Below are 17981 nucleotides of genomic sequence, written 5' to 3'. Positions count from 1 at the left end.
GTTTATTTCAGCTTAATAAATAGACTATTGTTTTATTTTAGTTAGTTAAAAAAAAAAACAATTGTTATTATAAAACCCACCAGAAAACTGGAAGTGGCACTGTGGCTCAAGTGATAGGGTGGCAGCCTTGAACTGAAGAGCTGAGGGACAGCACCCAGGCCCAGAGTTCAAGCCCCATGACTGACAAAAACAGAAACAAAAACAATTGTTACTATAAAGGTAATGTCCACGCTGGGTGCCCGTGGCTCACACCTATAAATCCTAGCTATTCAGGAGGCTGAGATCTAAGGATCACCGTTCAAAGCCAGCCTGGGCAGGAAAGTCTGTGAGACTCGTATCTCCAATTAATCACCAGAAAACTGGTAGTGGTGCTGTGGCTCAAGTGGTAGAGCACTTGCCTAGAGCTGAAGAGCTGAGGGACAGTGCATAGGCCCAGAGTTCAAACCCTATAACCGACATAAATAAATAAATAAATAAAGGTGATGTGCAGAAGTTACATAAGTCAGGTAATTTTTTTTAATTTTTAATTTTGTTGTTCATTGAGCTTTGAACTCAGGGCCTGGGTGCAGTCCCTGAGCCCAGAGCCTTTTCCCTCAAGGTTAGTACTCTTAACACTTGGAGCCACAGCTCCACTTTCAGTTTTCTGGTGGTTCATTGGAGATAAGAGTCTCATTCCTAGACTTTCCTGCCCAGGCTGGTTTTGAACCACTATACTCAGATCTCAGTCTCCTGAGTAGCTAGGATGACAGGTGTGAGCCACCAGTACCTGGACATAGTACATTTCTTTTTCTTTTTCTTTTTTTTTGTCGATTGTGGAGCCTGAACTCTGGGCCTGGGCGCTATCCCTCAGCTCTTCAGCTCAAGGCTAGTGCTCTACCACTTAAGCCACAGCGCCACTTCTGGCTTTTTCTGCTTATGTGGTGCTGAGGAGTCAAACCCAGGGCCTTATGCATGCAAGGCAAGCGCTCTACCACTCAGCCACCTTCCCAGCCCCCATAGTACATTTTTTTTGGACAGTGTCACCCTTTTCTTGCTCTCTCAATTTTTTTTTTTTTGGTTGGTCATGAGGCTTGAACTCTGGGCTTGGGCGCTGTCCCTGCACTTTTTAACTCAAGGTGAGTGTTCTACCATTTGAGTCACAGCGCTACTTCCGGTTTTCTAGTGTTTTATTAGAGATGGACTTTCCTTGCCCGGGTTGGCTTTGAACTGTGATCCTCAGATCTCAGCCTCCTCAGTAGCATTACAGGCATGAGTCACCAGTGCCCGGCGCTCTGTCTCAAGTTTTTCCCTCATATCCCCACCCGCAAGTTGTAAAGTTCATTTTTGGGGTGGTATACGATCAGTACTTAAACTCGGTTCCTGACACTTTTGCTCATAGGCTGGTGCTCTACCAAGTGAGCCATGCCTCCAAACCCAGCTGCGCTCAAGTAGCAGTTTCTCCCTCTTCAAATCATCATAGCACTTGTGAGGAGGTTGAGCCAGAATCCAGTAGCGCTCTTTCCTGCTGTGCCCCAGGGTGCCCGTCTGCAGCAGGGAGCCAGTGTCTGCACGGGCAGGGACATCCGGGACCCGTGGCACAAGGGCATGGCCAGTTGGGGCTCAGGGTATTGACCACTTAGCATCAGATTGAGGGTATGGGTCAGTCCCTTTTGGGGGAAACAGCCCTGGGCCGAGCTCCACCTGATGGCCTCTCCATCCCTGTCCTGCCCACAGTGTGCCAAGTGCCGAGAATCTTTCCACGGGAGCCCGCTAGGCGGCCAGCAGTGCTACCGCCTCATCTCCGTGGAGCAGGAGTGCTGCCTCGACCCCACCTCCCAAACCAACTGCTTCCACGAGCCCAAGCGCCGGGCCCTGGGCCCCGGCCGCACTGTCCTCTTTGGGGTACAGCCCAAGTTCACCAATGTGGATATCCGCCTGACCCTGGACGTAACCTTCGGGGCCGTGGACCTCTATGTCTCCACGTCCTATGACACCTTTGTGGTCCGCGTGGCCCCCGACACGGGCATCCACACCGTGCACATCCAACCGCCCCTCCCCCCACCCCCACCCCCACCTCCTGCTGATGGGGGACCCCGGGCCGCTGCAGGGGACTCAGGGGGACAGGGGGCTGGGAATGGGCCCAGCATCCCCGCCGAGCCACGAGTGCGGGAAGTATGGCCGAGAGGTCTGATCACCTACGTGACAGTGACGGAACCGGCGGCCGTGCTGGTGGTGCGTGGCGTGCGGGACCGGCTGGTGATCACCTACCCGCATGAGCACCACGCCCTCAAGTCCAGCCGCTTCTACCTGCTGCTGCTGGGTGTGGGAGACCCCAGCGGGCCTGGCGCCAACGGCTCGGCCGACTCACAGGGCCTCCTCTTCTTCCGGCAAGACCAGGCCCACATCGACCTGTTTGTCTTCTTCTCCGTCTTCTTCTCCTGCTTCTTCCTCTTCCTCTCCCTGTGCGTGCTCCTGTGGAAAGCCAAGCAGGCCCTGGACCAGCGGCAGGAGCAGCGCCGGCATCTGCAGGAGATGACCAAGATGGCCAGCCGCCCCTTCGCCAAGGTCACCGTCTGCTTCCCACCAGACCCCACGGCCCCTGCCTGGAAGCCCACCGGACTCCCACCACCTGCCTTCCGCCGTTCGGAGCCTTTCCTGGCACCTCTCTTACTGACAGGGGCGGGGGGCCCTTGGGGACCCATGGGCGGGGGGTGCTACCCCTCAGCCATCCCTGCCACCACCGCTGGCTTACGAGCGGGGCCCATCACCCTGGAGCCCACGGAGGATGGCATGGCCGGGGTGGCCACTCTGCTGCTCCAGCTGCCCGGAGGGCCCCATGCGCCCAATGGTGCCTGCCTGGGCTCGGCCCTCGTCACCCTGCGACACAGGCTGCATGAGTACTGTGGGGGCAGTGGGGGGGCAGCGGGCAGCGGGCACGGGGCGGGTGCAGGCCGAAAAGGACTGTTGAATCAGGACAACCTCACCAGCATGTCTCTCTGACATGTCTCCCCTTGGTGGGGGGAGGACCACTCTGGTCTGGAGTGGGGCCCCTGGACACTCTGAGACCACTGTCCCTCCTCCCTCTTGTTGTCCCCCTGTGCTGTGCATTTGGCGACTATTTATCGAGCAGCTACTGAATGCCAGGCACTGTTGTAGGCCCAGAGCAAAGCAGGAGGTTTGCAGATCTCAAGGGACTTAAGGCCCTGGGAAGGGAGACAATCCACATGTCCCCATGGCGCATGCACATGTACCCACGAGGTGTGTCAGAGAGAAGTGTGATGGGGGTAGGTGGGGTAGAGGGACTGTGGGGTGAAGCGGGGCTTTCAGAGAAGCTAGACCGAGAAGGCCAAGGGAACTGGTCATGGCCACGGGAAGAACTTCATAGTTCCAGGTAGAAGATATCGTGGGGGCCTTTGTCTGGAGGTGGGCACCAGATGAGGTGCTTGGGTCTATGCTGAGGGCAGCAGGAAGGTGCATGAGGGTTCTGTGGGAGAGCTGTGAGCCATGCCTGCAGTGAGCCATTCTGCAGGGGTGAGGATGTGCTAAAGGGAGAGGAGGGGCGGTGGGGCTGAGAGATGGTGGTGGACTGGGGGAGGGGGCTCAGGATCAGAGGCAGGGTGAAAAATAGAAGGGCCTCAGGGCGGTGTGCTGTCAGGGAGGTGCAGGGCACATCCAGGATGGGGTGACATATCCAGTTGACTGCGGTTCAAGATGGGGCTGGTGAGGAAGGCGCGGTCCAGTGTTGATCCGAGGAGGCCTTGAGGCAGCTGTGCAGTCAAATCCAGTGGTTTTCCTGCAAACCACCGACTGAGTGCAGGGGACTGGCAGTGCTGGAGAAGGCAGTGGCTGGGAAGAGGTTGGATGGCTGGATGTTTCCTGGGCTGGAGTTCAGATCTGGGGACCAGGGGTTCCCTGTGAATCTAGAGCTGAGCCTATTGAGAGAGGCACAAAATCTGCTGAAATGTCTGGGGGGGGCAGTAGAGAGACATGGTGGGGTCATCACCCCACAGCTCCCTCCAATGCTCTTTTGAGACTTTGGGGCTCTCCTAGGGCTCACCCTACCTATCCAAACTTGGACTTGTGAGCTGCTCTGCTCCGAGGACTGACCTCCTCAATCCTAGCCACCTTCCTGAAGTGGAGGCTCTTGCTTTCCCAGAACTTCCTCCTCCCAGCTGCTTGGTTTTGCTCTTGAGGGCTGGGCCCTGCATTTCCTCTTACTTGAGGCCCCAGCTAAGCCCCCATCCCCACAGTATGTGCATGTCCAGGGCAGCTGTGGGCCACACTTGAGGAACTGGGAGTGGCTGAAGCAACAAATAAAAGTGTGGGGAAGACTTGGTTGGAGCTGTGTTGATCTCCATGTGGGAGAGGAAGGGATGGGCTCTGAACCAGCGTCTGAATGCTGGTAATGGCGAATGCCACCTGTCCTTGTGCTACCACACCATATCCTCAGCTCTTTTTTTTTTTTTTGTCGGTCGTGGGGCTTGAACTCTGGGCCTGGGCGCTGTCCCTCAGCTCTTCAGCTCAAGGCGAGCGCTCTACCACTTGAGCTACAGCGCCACTTCTGGTTTTCTGGTGGTTTATTGGAGATAGGAGTCTCTTGGTCTCTCCTGCCCGGGCTGGCTTTGAACCGCAATCCTCAGATCTCAGCCTCCTGAGTAGCTAGGATTACAGGCGTGAGCCACCAGCGCCCGGCTATCCTCAGCTCTTGCTTCTACAGATGCAAGTGAATGCAAGAGGCTCACCATGAGTGTAGAGAGCATGGGCGTGGAAGGTCAGAGGCCCGGGTTTTAGGCTGTGGCTTAACCAATGCCGTGGAAACTTTGGAGAAAAGGAATATACTTTACGGAGAGCCTGTACTCCTCCACACATTGTGCTGGTTGCTCGGTATGAGTCTTCAGTTCCACATCCATCATTTCTTGGAGTTTTGTTCTGTTTGTCTTGTGTTTTTTTTTTCTTTTTCTTGGCTATACTGGGATTTAAACTCAGAGATTATTCATAGTAGATTTTTGTTGTTGTTGTTGGTTGTGGGGCCTGAACTCTGGACCTGGGCACTGTCTCTCAGCTTTTCAGCTCAAGGCTCTACCACTTGAGCCACAGCACCACTTCCAGCTTTTTCTGCTTATGTTTTGCTGAGGAATGAAACCCAGGACCTCATTCATGCAAGGCAAGCATTCTACCACTGAGCTACCTTCCCAGCCCTCATAGTAGCTTTTTGACATCTTAGTATTATTTTCAAAGGAGAAAATAGGGTTAGGAAGGCTTATGAATTCACTGAAGTAACACAGCTTTGACACCAGTGAAGAATGGATTCCAAGTCTGCTTTCTGTTGATCAGTGGACTAGAAGTGAATTTGTTGAGCGGCAAGGAAGTGGGAGAGAAAGTGACTACGGGATGCTAGCAGACCAGAAGATGGTGGACCTAGAGACTTGTTTTGAGGGACCATCTTCAGGAAAAAGCTGATCCAGGAAGACTGGTAAGCCCGGACTATCTTCCTAATTTTGCTTGCTTTTAGAATGTGGACAGAATGTCAGATGGGGAATCTGCAGCTGCGGTTTGGGAGGTTTCACTTGGTTAAAGGAGGCTGGGAAGTCATGTTCTCAGCCATCCTGTCAGACTGGGGCCACCTCCATCCACACCCCGGCACCTTGCATGGGTTCCCCACCTCCCTCTCCACCCAGATTCCTTCCTTGGGATACAAAGGCAGTAGGCGAGGTTGGTTTTCAGGTTTTTTTTATTATATTATTATTAATTATTATGGATGTATTTTTGGAGGTGGGACCAGGGCAGTGGGCAGGAGTGGCCCCAGGAGGCCAGGAGCGATCCGTGGACTTAAAAGGGGAGAAAGGAGGGGACAGCTCTACTCTCGGATCTTCAGCTCCCGCGCCATCTGGCAGAGGGCGCAGGGCAGACAAAAGGTGAGGGCCGCCCAATCGTGTCCGACGGAGCCCTAGATGGGAGAGAAAGGTCAGGAGTCCCGCGGAGGGTTCCCGGAGGCAGCCCCCGCCCCCGCGCTCCTCCTGGGCGCGCACCTGGATGTGGTAGCGCTCGCGCATGCCGGTGCGGAGCGAGTGCAGGCCACCGGGCAGGTACGGCGCGCAGCAGCACTCGCCGAAGTCGTCCGAGATGCGGCAGGCGAGGCACAGCGGGGCGAAAGTGCCGCACAGACCTGGGCGAGGAGGGATGGTCAGGGGGCGTGGCCTGCGCGCGCCCAATCAGCGTTTTGCGGGCGTGCTGACTGTGGGCGTGGCCAGTGAGTGCCCAATCCACACCAAGGGCGTGGCCGTAGAGATGAGGACCCGAGAGAGAATTCAGTGGACGAAAACCAAGTCCCGGGGAGGAATTAATAGGCATCCAGGGGCCTTAGGGGCTAGCAGCGAAGGGAGGTCAGGCTTCTAGGAATCTTGGAGGGACCCAGGCGAGCAGGGGGGCGAAGTGGATTAGAGAACAGGAACTGAGCCGGGCCCTGGTAGCTCACGCCTGTTAGGAGGCTGAGATCTAAGGATCGCGGTTCATAGACAGCCTGGACAGGAAAGTCCTGTGGGACTCTTATGTCCAATTAACCACCAAAAAACCGGAAGTGGGGCTGGGACGCAAAGTGGTAGAACGCTAGCCTTGAGCAAAAAGAGCTCAGACCCTGAGTTCAAGCCCCACAACCGACCAGAGAAAAAGAGAGAGAGAAAGAGACAGAGAGACAGAGAGAACAGGAACTGAGATTACAAAGAAAGGAAATGGAGAGGACTGCAGGCGCCCTTCCCGCCCTCTGGGGTCACTCACAGACAGGCATGTCGTTGCAGCAATCCGTGAGACCTGTGTGCCAGTCACTGAGCTGGGTCTGGTAGCAGGTGCTGGCACACTGGGGCTGAGTGGTCACTGGGTACGACATGGCTGCGGAGTTAGGAAGAGAAGGATGATCAGCAGGCAGCCTGGCATAGCTTCCTGTGCCCCTGCCACCCATTCCCTCTGCCGGGCAGGCTGGGCGGAGCCACATAGGCCGCCCACTGAAGAGACATGGCTGCAACCTCCCCAGTCCCTTTTGCCACATCTGGGCACTGACACCCCAGTCTGTCCCTGTTGCCATTGCCAAATGCACTTCTGGTTGCCTTGGGGGAATGGAGGGAATCACATCTTGTCAGGGCCTGGACATGTAGCCTCCTCCTCCTCCTTCACATCTGGGCCTGGGGTACTGGGTTCCAGCATTTTTTTTTTCCAGGGGCCTCTGGGTTAGAAGCAGGTGCCATTTGTCTTCAAAGCCAGTGTGCCCAGAGGGGGAGGGAGGCAGCCAGGTTCCAGGTACTGGGAGGGTTGCTGGTCCATCCAGCTATCCCACCTTTGCCTTTCACGTTGTCGTGCATCTCAAACTGCATTTTCGCTGGCCCTGAGCAGGTAGCGGTGAGGACGGGCGGATGCTGGTGGCTGAGATAACAGCGGCAGATTCTGTCCAAGGGACGCTGGATACTGGGGAGGGGAGGGCAAGGGGCTGGGGCACTGGGGGCTAGGCTGTCTGAGGGGAGGGAGTTGGGAAGAAAGAGGCTAAGTCAGCCTGCTGGCTGGGAGAGACATGGAATCAATCAGGAGGGATAAAGGAGGGGGGGGGCGAGAAACTCGCCCATCTCAACATCTGCCCGACAGACCCCAGAGCACCCTCCTCAGAGCAGAGGCAGAGTGGGAAACAGAGACAGCCAGAGGCAGAGACAGGTACCTTCAGAGATGCTTCCAGTAACACCCCCAGCGCCCAGCCCTGGGACTCCTCTGCAAGTCCATTTTACAGAAGGAGCACTGAGGCTCCAAGAAGTGAAGACAAACATCTTACATCTGATGGCCCAGAGCAGAGGAACCAAAAGAGAGGGTTGCTGGGGCTCAGAGTCCCCAAGCTTGTCAAACTCCATTATCTCCAATCCAGGGCCATGAGAAAGGAAGGTGTGGCTAAAGAGACAGACCTTGAGACAGGATCAAAAAACTCAGAGCCTAGTGCTGGTGGTTCATTCCTGTCATCCTAGCTACTCTGGAGGCTGAGATCTGAGGATCATGGTTCAAAGCCCGCTGGAGCAGAAAAGTTCATGAGCCTCTTATCTCCAATGAACCACCAAAAAAACCAGAAATGGAGTTGTGGCTCAAAATGAGCCTTGAGCAGGAAAGCTCAGGGATAGCACCCAGGCCCTGAGTTCAAGCCCCACAACCACTACCAACAACAACAAAAAGACACAGATATGAGCAAGGGAGAAGGGAGGGCAGAAGAGTGTCTAAGAGGGCCATTTGCCTTCTACCTACCTGCAGGAGCACGGTGATGCAGGGACGGGCAGGTGGAGCTGACACGCTGGCACTGAGTTCCTAGTCTCAGGCTAGGAGCTGCTTATATGGGCCATGCCACTCTGTCCTGGGTGGGGCTCTGACAGAGGCACCCAAGGAGCCAAGCCGGTCTGGCTGACCCTCTTCCCCTCCCCCTACTAGGATTTCCCGCCCTCCCTTTCGATTCCTCACCCACCCCCTCTTACTTCCCTCACCTCTCCAGGACCAAGAAAGTAGTGTATGTGGAGGGTAGGAGGGTAGCTGTCTGGGAGATAGAAACAAGAGAAGGAAGATACAGGCAGACAGGCATGGAGGAAGGCACAGCTGGGTCATCTTGATAAGATCTAAATAGATGGGGACAGAGAGTGGGATGAGAGGGGGGCAGGGAAGCGGCAAAGGGGAGGGAGGGAGATATTCAGAGATGAGAAGAGAGACAGGAAAACTGCGAAAAAATGATGAGAGACAGAGGCACGGAGATGGGGAGAGAAATAATTTAAAAGAGAAGCTAGGATCCGGAGGAGGAGGGGCAGGAGAAGGGCAGCACAGGAGGACCAGGGAAGGGTAGGGTGGGGACAGGCAGGGGTGGACGCGTGAGAGGAAGGCTGGGTGGTGCAGCAGGAGGAGTGGAATGGGGCTCCCCTTTGGGACTGCCTCAGCATGCTTAGTGACCTGCTAGCTCCTGTCCCTGGAGAGGGGGACCCTGTCCTCCTATTCCAGGCCTCAGCACACAGGCAATGTTTTGGGGCGTGATTCTTGTGGGGCCAAAGTGAATGATCACTCCCCACCTCTACTCCACATTGGGAAGTGGGGGCATGGACTGAAGGGCAAAAATGACGATCCAGGATTTGTCTGGGTCCTAATTGCATCTGAGGGAGGAGGCTGGGGCTGGGGCCCCTGGGTCTGAGGGAGGAGGCTGAGGTCTTGACCACTGGGTCTTCTTGCAATACAGCAGGAATCCTGGGGTCACAAGCGGTCCTGAGGCCCCAAATTGCCAGTCTCCAGGAAGGAGGGAGCTGGGGACTGGATGTTTGATTCACCAAAGTTTTCCCCCCTCTAACAGGCCTGACAAGATTGGAGGTGACTCAATGGGGGAAGCGGTATTAGAGGTGGGTGGGGTCCCCAACACGGGTGTCACCCCAAAAAATGTAGGAGGCACCAGAAAATTTGGGTGTCACCTGTAGAGAAGTGTCATCACTCCACTGTGTATGGATATGGAGTGGCAGCAGGTGGCTCACTGCAGGGAAAGCTGGGATCACAGCTCCCTCCCTCCATGCCAACACCCCAGGGCCCACACCTTGGTCTCGTACCACTCCGACCAATGGGTAGCAAGCACTCTATCACCCTGCCTGTGCATGTCTGTCTTGGGTCTGGGTGCCTGAATCCTAGGTGGATGTGTCCCCCACTTCATATTTTTTTTTTATGGTAGTCCTGGGGCTGAACTCAGGGCCTGGGCATGTTGTCTCTGAGCTTTTGTGCTCAAGGCTGGTGCTCTACTGCCTGAGCCACAGCTCCACTTCCAGATTTTGGGTGGTTCATTGGAGTCTCATAGACAGCTGGGTGCTGGTGGCTCATGCCTATAATCCTAGCTACAAGGAGGCTGAGATCTGAGGAACATGGTTTGAAGCCAGTCTGGGTAGGAAAGTCTGTGAGACTCTCATCTCCAATAACCTGCTCAAAAAGAGCCAGAAGTAGTACTATGGCTCAAGTGGTTGAACATTAGCCACGAGCAAAAGAGCTCAGGGATAGCATCCAGGCCCTGAGTTCAAGCCCCACAACTGGGGGGGCGGGGGAGGAAGAGTCTCATAGGCTTTCCTGCCCTGAAGTGTTATCCTCAGATCACAGCCTCCTGAGTAGCTAGGATGACAGGTGCAAGCTGTCTGTACCCAGTCCCACTTTATTTTTATTTTTTGTCAATCATGGGTCTTGAACTCGAGGCCTAGGCTCTTCAGCTCAAGGCTAGCACTCTACCACTTGAGCCACAGTGCTACTTCCAGTTTTCTGGAGATAAGAGTCTCCCAGACTTTCCTGCCCACTTTGAACTGCGGTCCTCAGCTCTCAGCCTCCTAAGTAGCTAGGGTTATAGGTGTAAGCCACTGGCGCCTGGCTTCCCACTTCATTTTTTTTTTTGGGGTCCGGTTGTGGGGCCTGAACTCTGGGCCTGGGCGCTGTCCCTCAGCTCTTCAGCTCAAGGCTAGCGCTCTACCACTAGAGCCACAGCGCCACTTCCGGCTTTTTTCTTTTTGCTTATGTGGTGCTGAGGAATCGAACCCAGGGCCTCATGCATGCAAGGCAAGCACTCTACCACTGAGCCACCTTCCCAGCCCCCCCTTTTTTTTTGCCAGTTCTGGGGCACTGTCTCTGAGCTTCTTGGCTCAAGGTTAGCACTCTATCACTTGAGCCACAGCCCCACTTCTGGCCTTTTCTGTGTGTGTGGTACTGAGGAATTGAACCTAGGGCTTCATGCATGCTAGGCAAGCACTCTACCACTGAGCCACCTTCCCAGCCCCTCCCACTTCATTCTTATGACCCTGTCTCCTCACCTCTTCCCCCTCTGAATCTATTTCTTTCCTCATCTCTGCAAATTTCTGGATCTGTCTCCCTGTCTCTTGGTCTCTCCTCTCTGAGCCTCACACCATAGAAGGCAGACACAGGCCCCTTACCTCCAAGCTGTGCAGCCCCGGGGGCGCTGACTCAGCCAGGTCAGTCATAGCTGAGGATCCTTGGACTTCCAAGATGACAGTGTGAGCTGTCCTCAAGTTTCTGTTTCTGACACAGCCTGGGCACCATGATGAGTTCTAACTACTTTTGTAGAGAAGGAAATCAGGGCTGGAAAAGCTTGAGGTGACCTGATTCCCAGTGAGGAGAGCAAAGGGCAGGAAGAGGGGAGGTCTGGAAGTGGCGCTGTGGCTCCTGTAGTAGAGTGCCAGCCTTGAGCTGAAGAGCTCAGGGACAGCGCCCAGGCCCAGAGTTCAAGTCCCATGACCAACAAGAGAGAGAGAGACGTGTGTGTGTGTGTGTGTGTGTGTGTGTGTTCAACTTGAATTTCAGACAATTTGTGCAAGCTAGGCAAGCATTCTACCACTGAGCTATATCCCCATCCTCTTTATTGGAGATAAGTGTCCCAGGGACTTTCCTACCCAGGCTGGCTTTGAATGGGATCCTCAGATCTCAGCCTCCTGAGTTGCTGGGATTACAGGCATGAGATACCAGTGCCTGGCTTACTTCTCATATTTTTATTTGTCAAATCTGGAACGTTTGCTTCACAGATACAGAATTCAAGGACTGTGGCCCAATTTTTCCCAGAATCTTTAAAAAGAAAAGGAAGTGAGGTTCCTTAGCTGCCTGCTCCCTGAGCACCCACGAATCTAGACAGCTTCCAGTCCTTCTTCCTAGAACCCCAGTGTCTATGTCTGAGCCCCATTGCCCAACGTGGGTTTCACAAGGCAAGTTGTGCCATCTGTGTCCTGGCAGAACCAGTCCAGCCAAGCGGACAAGTGGTGGTGGTTGGGGGGAGGCCTTTCTATTCTAAGTCTGCACTTCCTTGAGGACCTGCCCAGCAGAACGGGAGAGACACAGGAACGCTCTGGGTATGTGGGTTGGGCTTGGGTGTGATGTGTGTCCATGTGTAGTGGTGTGACACGATATGTCCCTCTCGGTACTGCTTCTGTGGTCTGGGGTGCCCCACACCAGGGGTGGCTTTTGTGTGTCACATTACACGCCTGTGATGCTATGCATTGTGCATCTGCGCTTGGAAATGTTCTGTGGATGTGGTTCTATCATTCAGAGTGGGTTATAAACAGCAATTATTAGCCAGGTGCTGGTGGCTCACGCCTATCATCCTAGCTATTCAGGAGGCTGAGATGGGAGGATTGTGGTTGGAAGCCAGCCTAGGAAAGTCTGAGATTCTTATCGCCAATGAATGACCAAAAGCCAGAAGTAGAGCTGTGGCTCAAAGTGGTAGAGCACTAGCCTTGAGCACAAAAGCTCAAGGACAGAGGCCAGGTCCTGAGTTCAAGCTCCAGGACTGGGAAAAAAAGAAAAGAAAGAAAAGAAAAGAAGGAAGATAGGAAGGAAGGAAAGAAAGAAGGAAAGAAAAAAGGAAGAAAAGAAAGAGAGGAGGGGTTGGGGAGGTGGCTCAGTGGTAGAATGCTTCCTTATATACATGAGGCCCTGGGTTTGATTCCTCAGCATCATATAAGCAGAAAAAGCCGGAAGTGGCGCTGTGGCTCAAGCAGTAGGGCACTCGCCTTGAGCTGAAGAGTTGAGGGACAGTGCCCAGGCTCAGAGTTCAGGCCCCATGACCACCACCACCAACAACAACAAAAGCAAGCAAGCAAACAAGCAAGCAATTATTTATTGAGGGGTGATGCTTATATGATGGACTCTCCCAGAAAACCTGAGTTCAAGTCTTTACTACCTCTGACTAGCTGTGAAACCTTAGACAAAGTCATGGGACATTTTCACACCACAGTTTTCCCCTCTATAAAAGTGGGTGTTAGCCGGGCATCAGTGACTCATCAGTGTATAATCCTAGCTATTCAGGAGGTAGAGATCTGAGGACTGAGTTTTGGAGCCAGGACTTTGCCATGAGACTCTATTTCTAATTAACCAGCAAAATGCTGGACTGGAGGTATGACTCAAGTGGTAGGGTGCCAGCCTTGAGCTGAAAAGCTCAGAGCACAAGGCCCTGAGTTCAAGCCCCAGTATCTCTCTCTCTCTCTCTCTCTCTCTCTCTCTCTCACACACACACACACACACACACAAAGAAGCTGCAAATAGAGTTGGTGAGAGCATATTTAATGAATTAATTCATGTGCATTATTAATTCATGTGAAGGGCACATAAATTGTGCCTGGCACATAGGAAGTGCTTCATGTTTGTGATGATGATGATCATGATGATGATGATGAGGAGGAGGAGGAGTTCTGCTAGTTGCTGCGGATATGACAGTGAACAAAAACACACACCTTTCCTGGAACTCCTTCTGGCAGGAACTGCATTAGTGGCTTGCTGTGACTAAGCACGTCACCTCATAGCTGGGGCGTCTGCTTTGCATGTGGAATAGGATGTTTTTGGCATTGCCTAGGATCCCAGGATTGTGGGCTTATGCTTATATTTGTGTTTGTAGGCCATTATCATATGTGCTCTATGTGTTTCTCTCTGATTATATGGGTACAGAAAACATCAGGTGAGTGGGCTGGGAAGGTGGCTCAGTGGTAGAGTGCTTGCCTTGCATGCATGAGGGCCTGGGTTCGATTTCTCAGCACCACATGACAGAAAAAGCTGGGAGTGACACTGTGGCTCAAGTGATAGAGTGCTAGCCTTGAGCAAAAACAAAGAAGCAGCTCAGGGACAGTGCCCAGGCTTCTGAGTTCAAGCCCCAGGACTGGCACAAAACAAAAAGCAAACTCTCTCCAGGCCACTGGGTATCCCTGGGGGTCATCACTCTTTCCAAAATGAGCCTTAGGTTCTCTGGGAGAGGGTGATGGTGGGTGGGGATAAAGAAACAGCTCTACAGAGAGGATGTTTTTCTATCCATTTCTTTGTCTCTCCTTCTTGACCCCATCATGGGGCTTGAAGTCTGGGGCTTGGGCACTGTCCCTGAGCTCTTTCACTCAAGGCTAGCACTCTACCACTTTGAGCCACAGCTACACTTCCTGTTTCTGGTGGTTCATTGGAGATAAGGGTCTTACAGACCTTCCTTCCCAGGTTGGCTTTGAACCATGATCCTCAGATCTCAGCCTCCTGAGTAGCTAGGATTGCATGCATGAGCCACTAGTGCCCGGCTTTGTCCATCCATTTCTTTTTTTTTCTTTTTTGTCGGGTGTGGGGTTTGAACTCTGGGTGTGGGTGCTGTCCCTCAGCTCTTCAGCTCAAGGCTAGCACTCTGCCACTTGAGCCACAGTGCCACTTCCGGCTTTTTCTGTTTATGTGTACTAAAAAAATCAAACCCAGGGCCTCATGCATGCAAAGCAAGCACTCTACCACTGAGCCACCTTCCCAGTCCTTGTCCACCCATTTTGTTGTTGTTGTTGTTTGTTTGTTTTGGTTGGTCATGGGGCCTGAACTCTGGGCCTGGGCTCTGTCCCTCAGCTCTTCAGCTCAAGGCAAGCGCTCTACCACTTGAGCCACAGTGCCACTTCTGGCTTTTTTCTTGTTGCTTATGTGGTACTGAGGGATTGAACCCAGGGCCTCAGGCATACAAGGCAAGCACTCTACCACTGAGCCATCTTCCCAGCCCCTTGTCCATCCATTTCTAAACATTCTTACATTGGTAAGCCCTCACCATATGTCAGAACCTGGGGGAGGGGCACAGAGAAGAAGTGGGGGGAAGGATCAACAATTCAAGATCTGGAGTAGAGGTTCAGAGAGATGAAGACCCACCAGGACACTGTGTCCATGATGGACTCCATGCAGTGACACGTCTGAGTGATGGAGAGGAAGAGATAGGAGAGTGGGGGAGAGGAAGGGCCTTGCTTGTCCCGAGTTCTGAGACCAGATCTGTCCAGATCAAAGAGCACAGGCTGTGAAAGAAAAGCCCCTCCCAGGCTGGGGATGCCCACATGAATCACTTTCTTATCATCTCCTAATGGGATAATGACAAACCTACCTCGTCCTAATCACTATTTTGGACCCCAGCCAGTTCAAACACCATAGCAACAGAGATGGGACTACCTGGTATCAGGGAGTCAGGGAAGTTAAGGGCTGAGAGTTCCCATCCTTGGTGCTATTTGCCCTAGAAAAGATTTGGGAATCCCATTTCCCAGCACGCCCCCCAGAAAATCTCAGTTCTGGACAATCACCTATTGTACAGGATCTGCATCAGCCCCCCTCTTCCTGTTTTTATCTCTTTATCTTCATCTGTGTTTTGGTCTCTTCTCTTTATATCCGTTATCTCCTTTTTTATTTTCCATCTACATCTTGATTCTCCTGCATTGGCCCACAATTTTCCCCCTTGTAAAATGAGGAATAATAATCATCATCACCACCATCATGTAATCTCCGAGACTGGTGATGAGGAAGACATGAGTTAATTTTGTAAAATGCTTAGCTCAGAACGCAGGCCGCAGTAAACTCAGTTTCATAGAGCTGTTATTGTTTTTATTATTTTCGGCTCTCGATTGGTATCTGTGTTTTTCTTGTTGGATCCCAGTGAGTCTTTCAGTCTCCTCCCTTTCTCTGGGTTCCTTTTACAGGCTTCACCGTGCTCCTGGGCTTTCCTGGTAGGGATGGAGAGAGGGCATAGCCAGGCCAAACTTCCCTCCCCTTTCCACCTTCAGTCTGAGTTTCAGGACACTTGCGTGGGGGCAAGGCCGGGCTTCAATCCATTTTAAAAAAAATCATAAAACCCCTGAACCTAGAATCTGTCATCCTTGGGCAGGGCCAATGACTTTTGGTACACAGGAGTTCAGGACCTGGATCCTAAACTTTGACCTTGACCTTTTATGTTCCCAGCTTCCTCCCCCCCAAAAAAAAAAAAAAAAGTCCAGATACCTCACGCCTCTAATCCTCCTTCCTCGGATTCTAAATCCCTCTCTTTTTTTAAGATCTAGGAGTCTGAGCTCTTTGAATCCCCATCCTCTCCCAAGGGTCCAAAGCCACCAATGAGCTCAGGTAGGAGCCGCCAGGTACCCCATTCGAGGCCACGCCCTCAAGCCGCCAGCCCCTTTGGAATCGAGCTGCGATAAGCTGTCCGTGACGTCACTCCACATCATCCAGCCAATAGACATTCAGTTTCACACCTTCTCAGGCTACTCAAGGCACTTTTCCGGAGAGGGCGTGTCCTAAAGCCCAAGGTCGGGTTGCGATAGGCTCTCGGAGATGTCAGTCTCTTGCAGTTTACCAATAGTGGACTGAGAACCTGCTGGGTCTGGTTCAGCGAGGCTCCTGTGGAAACCAGTTGCGCAGGTCTGGGCCAGTGTAAGCCCTTTCCGGAACGACCAGTAGAGGGATTCTAGACATAGCTAAGACTAGAACCCGTGGGGTTTAAGATGGAAGGGCATTCAGCAAGGCACACCCATTTTGTTTTTTTGGAGGACCGAAGCCCAGGGATGCATGATCTCAGATATTCATCCATCCGTTCCTCCCATTCGAAGCCTGATTGTCAGGCCTGTTCTGCTCCATGCAGCTTAGTCCTTTCTGCCTTCATGAATTTCCACACTGATTCTCTCATACAGCCCTTCACTCACTGCTCACCCCTTACTTAAATAATTCCTGAGACTTCTGGTTGTGCCAGGCCTGGTGCTAGGTGCTGTGGTATCCAGGTGAGTCAGACCTGGGCTCTGCCCTCCAGGATCCCGGGTTCAGAAGAGAGGTGAGACACTGATGGATAGAGGGTGTGAAGGGGCACGAGAATTTTTGGAGAATGACGTGGCCAGGGAAGGATTTCCAGGGGAGGGGCCGTCTTGAAAGGAGCACTAGGTACCAGGCAAAGGTGAAGAAGGGTGGGGTGTTTCAGCCTCTAGAAGGGAAAGCCAGAAGGCTGGAAGATGAGATGGGGGGTAGAATTCAGGATGAAGAGCTTGCGATTTCTCCTGGTAGTGGGGGGGGGGGGGGGATTGTGGAAATGGGTTAGGGCAGGGGTGGGCCAGGTCTGAGCTGAAAACTATAGCTGGAGAAATGAAACTAGAAGCCAGTAGCCCAGGAGGTGGCTCTGGGCAGGGGCCTGGGCTGGAGAGCATGGATTAGGGAAAGAGGCTGAAGGGAAGAAGCCAGAGAAGAAAAAAGAAAGAAAAAACTGGGTGCTGGTGGCTCACGCTTGTCATCCTAGCTTCTCAGGAGGCTGAGATCTGAGGATCATGGTTCAAAGCCAGCCTGGGCAGGAAAGTCTGTGAGACTCTTATCTCCAGTGAACCACCAGAAGACTGGAAGTGGCTCTGTGGCTCAAGTGGTAGAGCGCAAGCCTTGAAGAGCTGAGGGATAGCGCCCAGGCCCAGAGTCAGGCCTCAGAGCAAGTCAGAGCAAGCTACGTACACCGCATCTTCTTGGGAGGCAGAGATCAGGAGCATAGTGGTGCAAGGACATCAGGGGCCAAAAAAGTTGGGAGACCCTATTTAAATCAATAAGCCAGGCCTATCATCTCAGCTAGAGAGGCCATAGGTAGGAGGAGCGTGGTCTGAGGCTGGCCCTAGACAAAAAGTAAGAACCTGAGAAATAACCTAACCCTAAAATGGCTGGAGGTATGGCTTAAGTGGGAGAGCCCTTGCCTAGCAAGTGCAAAGCCCTGAATTCAAAGACCCCCCAGTATGACAGACAAAAAAGAAAAAGAAAAAAGAACAGAAAAGAGACTTGGTTGAATGAGGGCCTCTGAGGAAGGATCCTCTGCCTTCCCCATCAGGAAACTTTTGGGATTTGCATCTCCATTCTTCCTTCCTGGCAGGATTAAAATAGGAATTCCTCCCAACTCTGACACCAAGGCCCACCAATGATCCCTCATCCCTTTCATTGCTGCAGACCGGTATCCAGTGGCTCAGTCCCTGCCATCTGCTGCTCACCAGAGCTGGTGGGACAGAGGCCTCCATCACAACCTGCTCCATCTTCACAGCCTGGCATGGTTTTCTGCCTACCAAGTGGGTCAAATCCCTGCTCACCTCTGTGAAGCCCTCCGAATGACCCCGCCACCCCCACAACCACTGGATGCAGGATCAGAAGCCCCTGGTGGGGAGGTGGGGGGGGCAGGCCAGTGGGGTAAGAAACCTTCTCCTGCAAGATCCAGG

General features: G+C 53.1%; 2 protein-coding genes across 2 annotated transcripts in view; one reads left to right on the top strand and one right to left on the bottom strand.

Moving 5' to 3' along the window:
• The window catches only part of Megf8 (multiple EGF-like-domains 8), a 39851-nt gene extending 35553 nt beyond the window's left edge, over positions 1-4298 (top strand). Inside the window, exon 41 of the mRNA XM_013032694.1 lies at positions 1714-4298. Coding sequence (XP_012888148.1) covers positions 1714-2979 — 1266 coding nt within the window. The 3' untranslated portion in view covers positions 2980-4298. The remainder of the gene's footprint in view (positions 1-1713) is intronic.
• Positions 4299-5786: 1488 nt separating this feature from the next.
• Positions 5787-17905, bottom strand: Cnfn (cornifelin). Its single transcript, XM_013032674.1, has 5 exons — positions 17899-17905; positions 7307-7385; positions 6754-6864; positions 6009-6145; positions 5787-5926 (listed from the first exon to the last, which is right to left on the bottom strand). Exons 2-5 carry the CDS (start codon positions 7341-7343, stop codon positions 5837-5839), a joined length of 375 nt encoding a protein of 124 aa, XP_012888128.1. The 5' UTR covers positions 7344-7385; positions 17899-17905; the 3' UTR covers positions 5787-5836.
• Between the last annotated feature and the right edge of the window lie 76 nt (positions 17906-17981).

Source organism: Dipodomys ordii, unplaced genomic scaffold (assembly GCF_000151885.1).
Source record: "Dipodomys ordii isolate 6190 unplaced genomic scaffold, Dord_2.0 Scaffold156, whole genome shotgun sequence".
In the NCBI taxonomy this organism is placed as follows: Eukaryota; Metazoa; Chordata; class Mammalia; order Rodentia; family Heteromyidae; genus Dipodomys; species Dipodomys ordii.
This window is presented reverse-complemented; position numbering and strand designations above follow the sequence as displayed.

What these genes read in the sequence shown, in the direction of transcription:
- Cnfn (XM_013032674.1), bottom strand. Translation starts at nt 7,343, where the DNA reads ATGCAGTTTGAGATGCACGACAACGTGAAAGGCAAAG. An exon ending in CGACAACGTGAAAGGCAAAG is followed by an intron (nt 6,865 to 7,306) that starts GTGGGATAGCTG and finishes CTAACTCCGCAG; the next exon opens with CCATGTCGTACCCAGTGACC. An exon ending in CTGCAACGACATGCCTGTCT is followed by an intron (nt 6,146 to 6,753) that starts GTGAGTGACCCC and finishes CTCCTCGCCCAG; the next exon opens with GTCTGTGCGGCACTTTCGCC.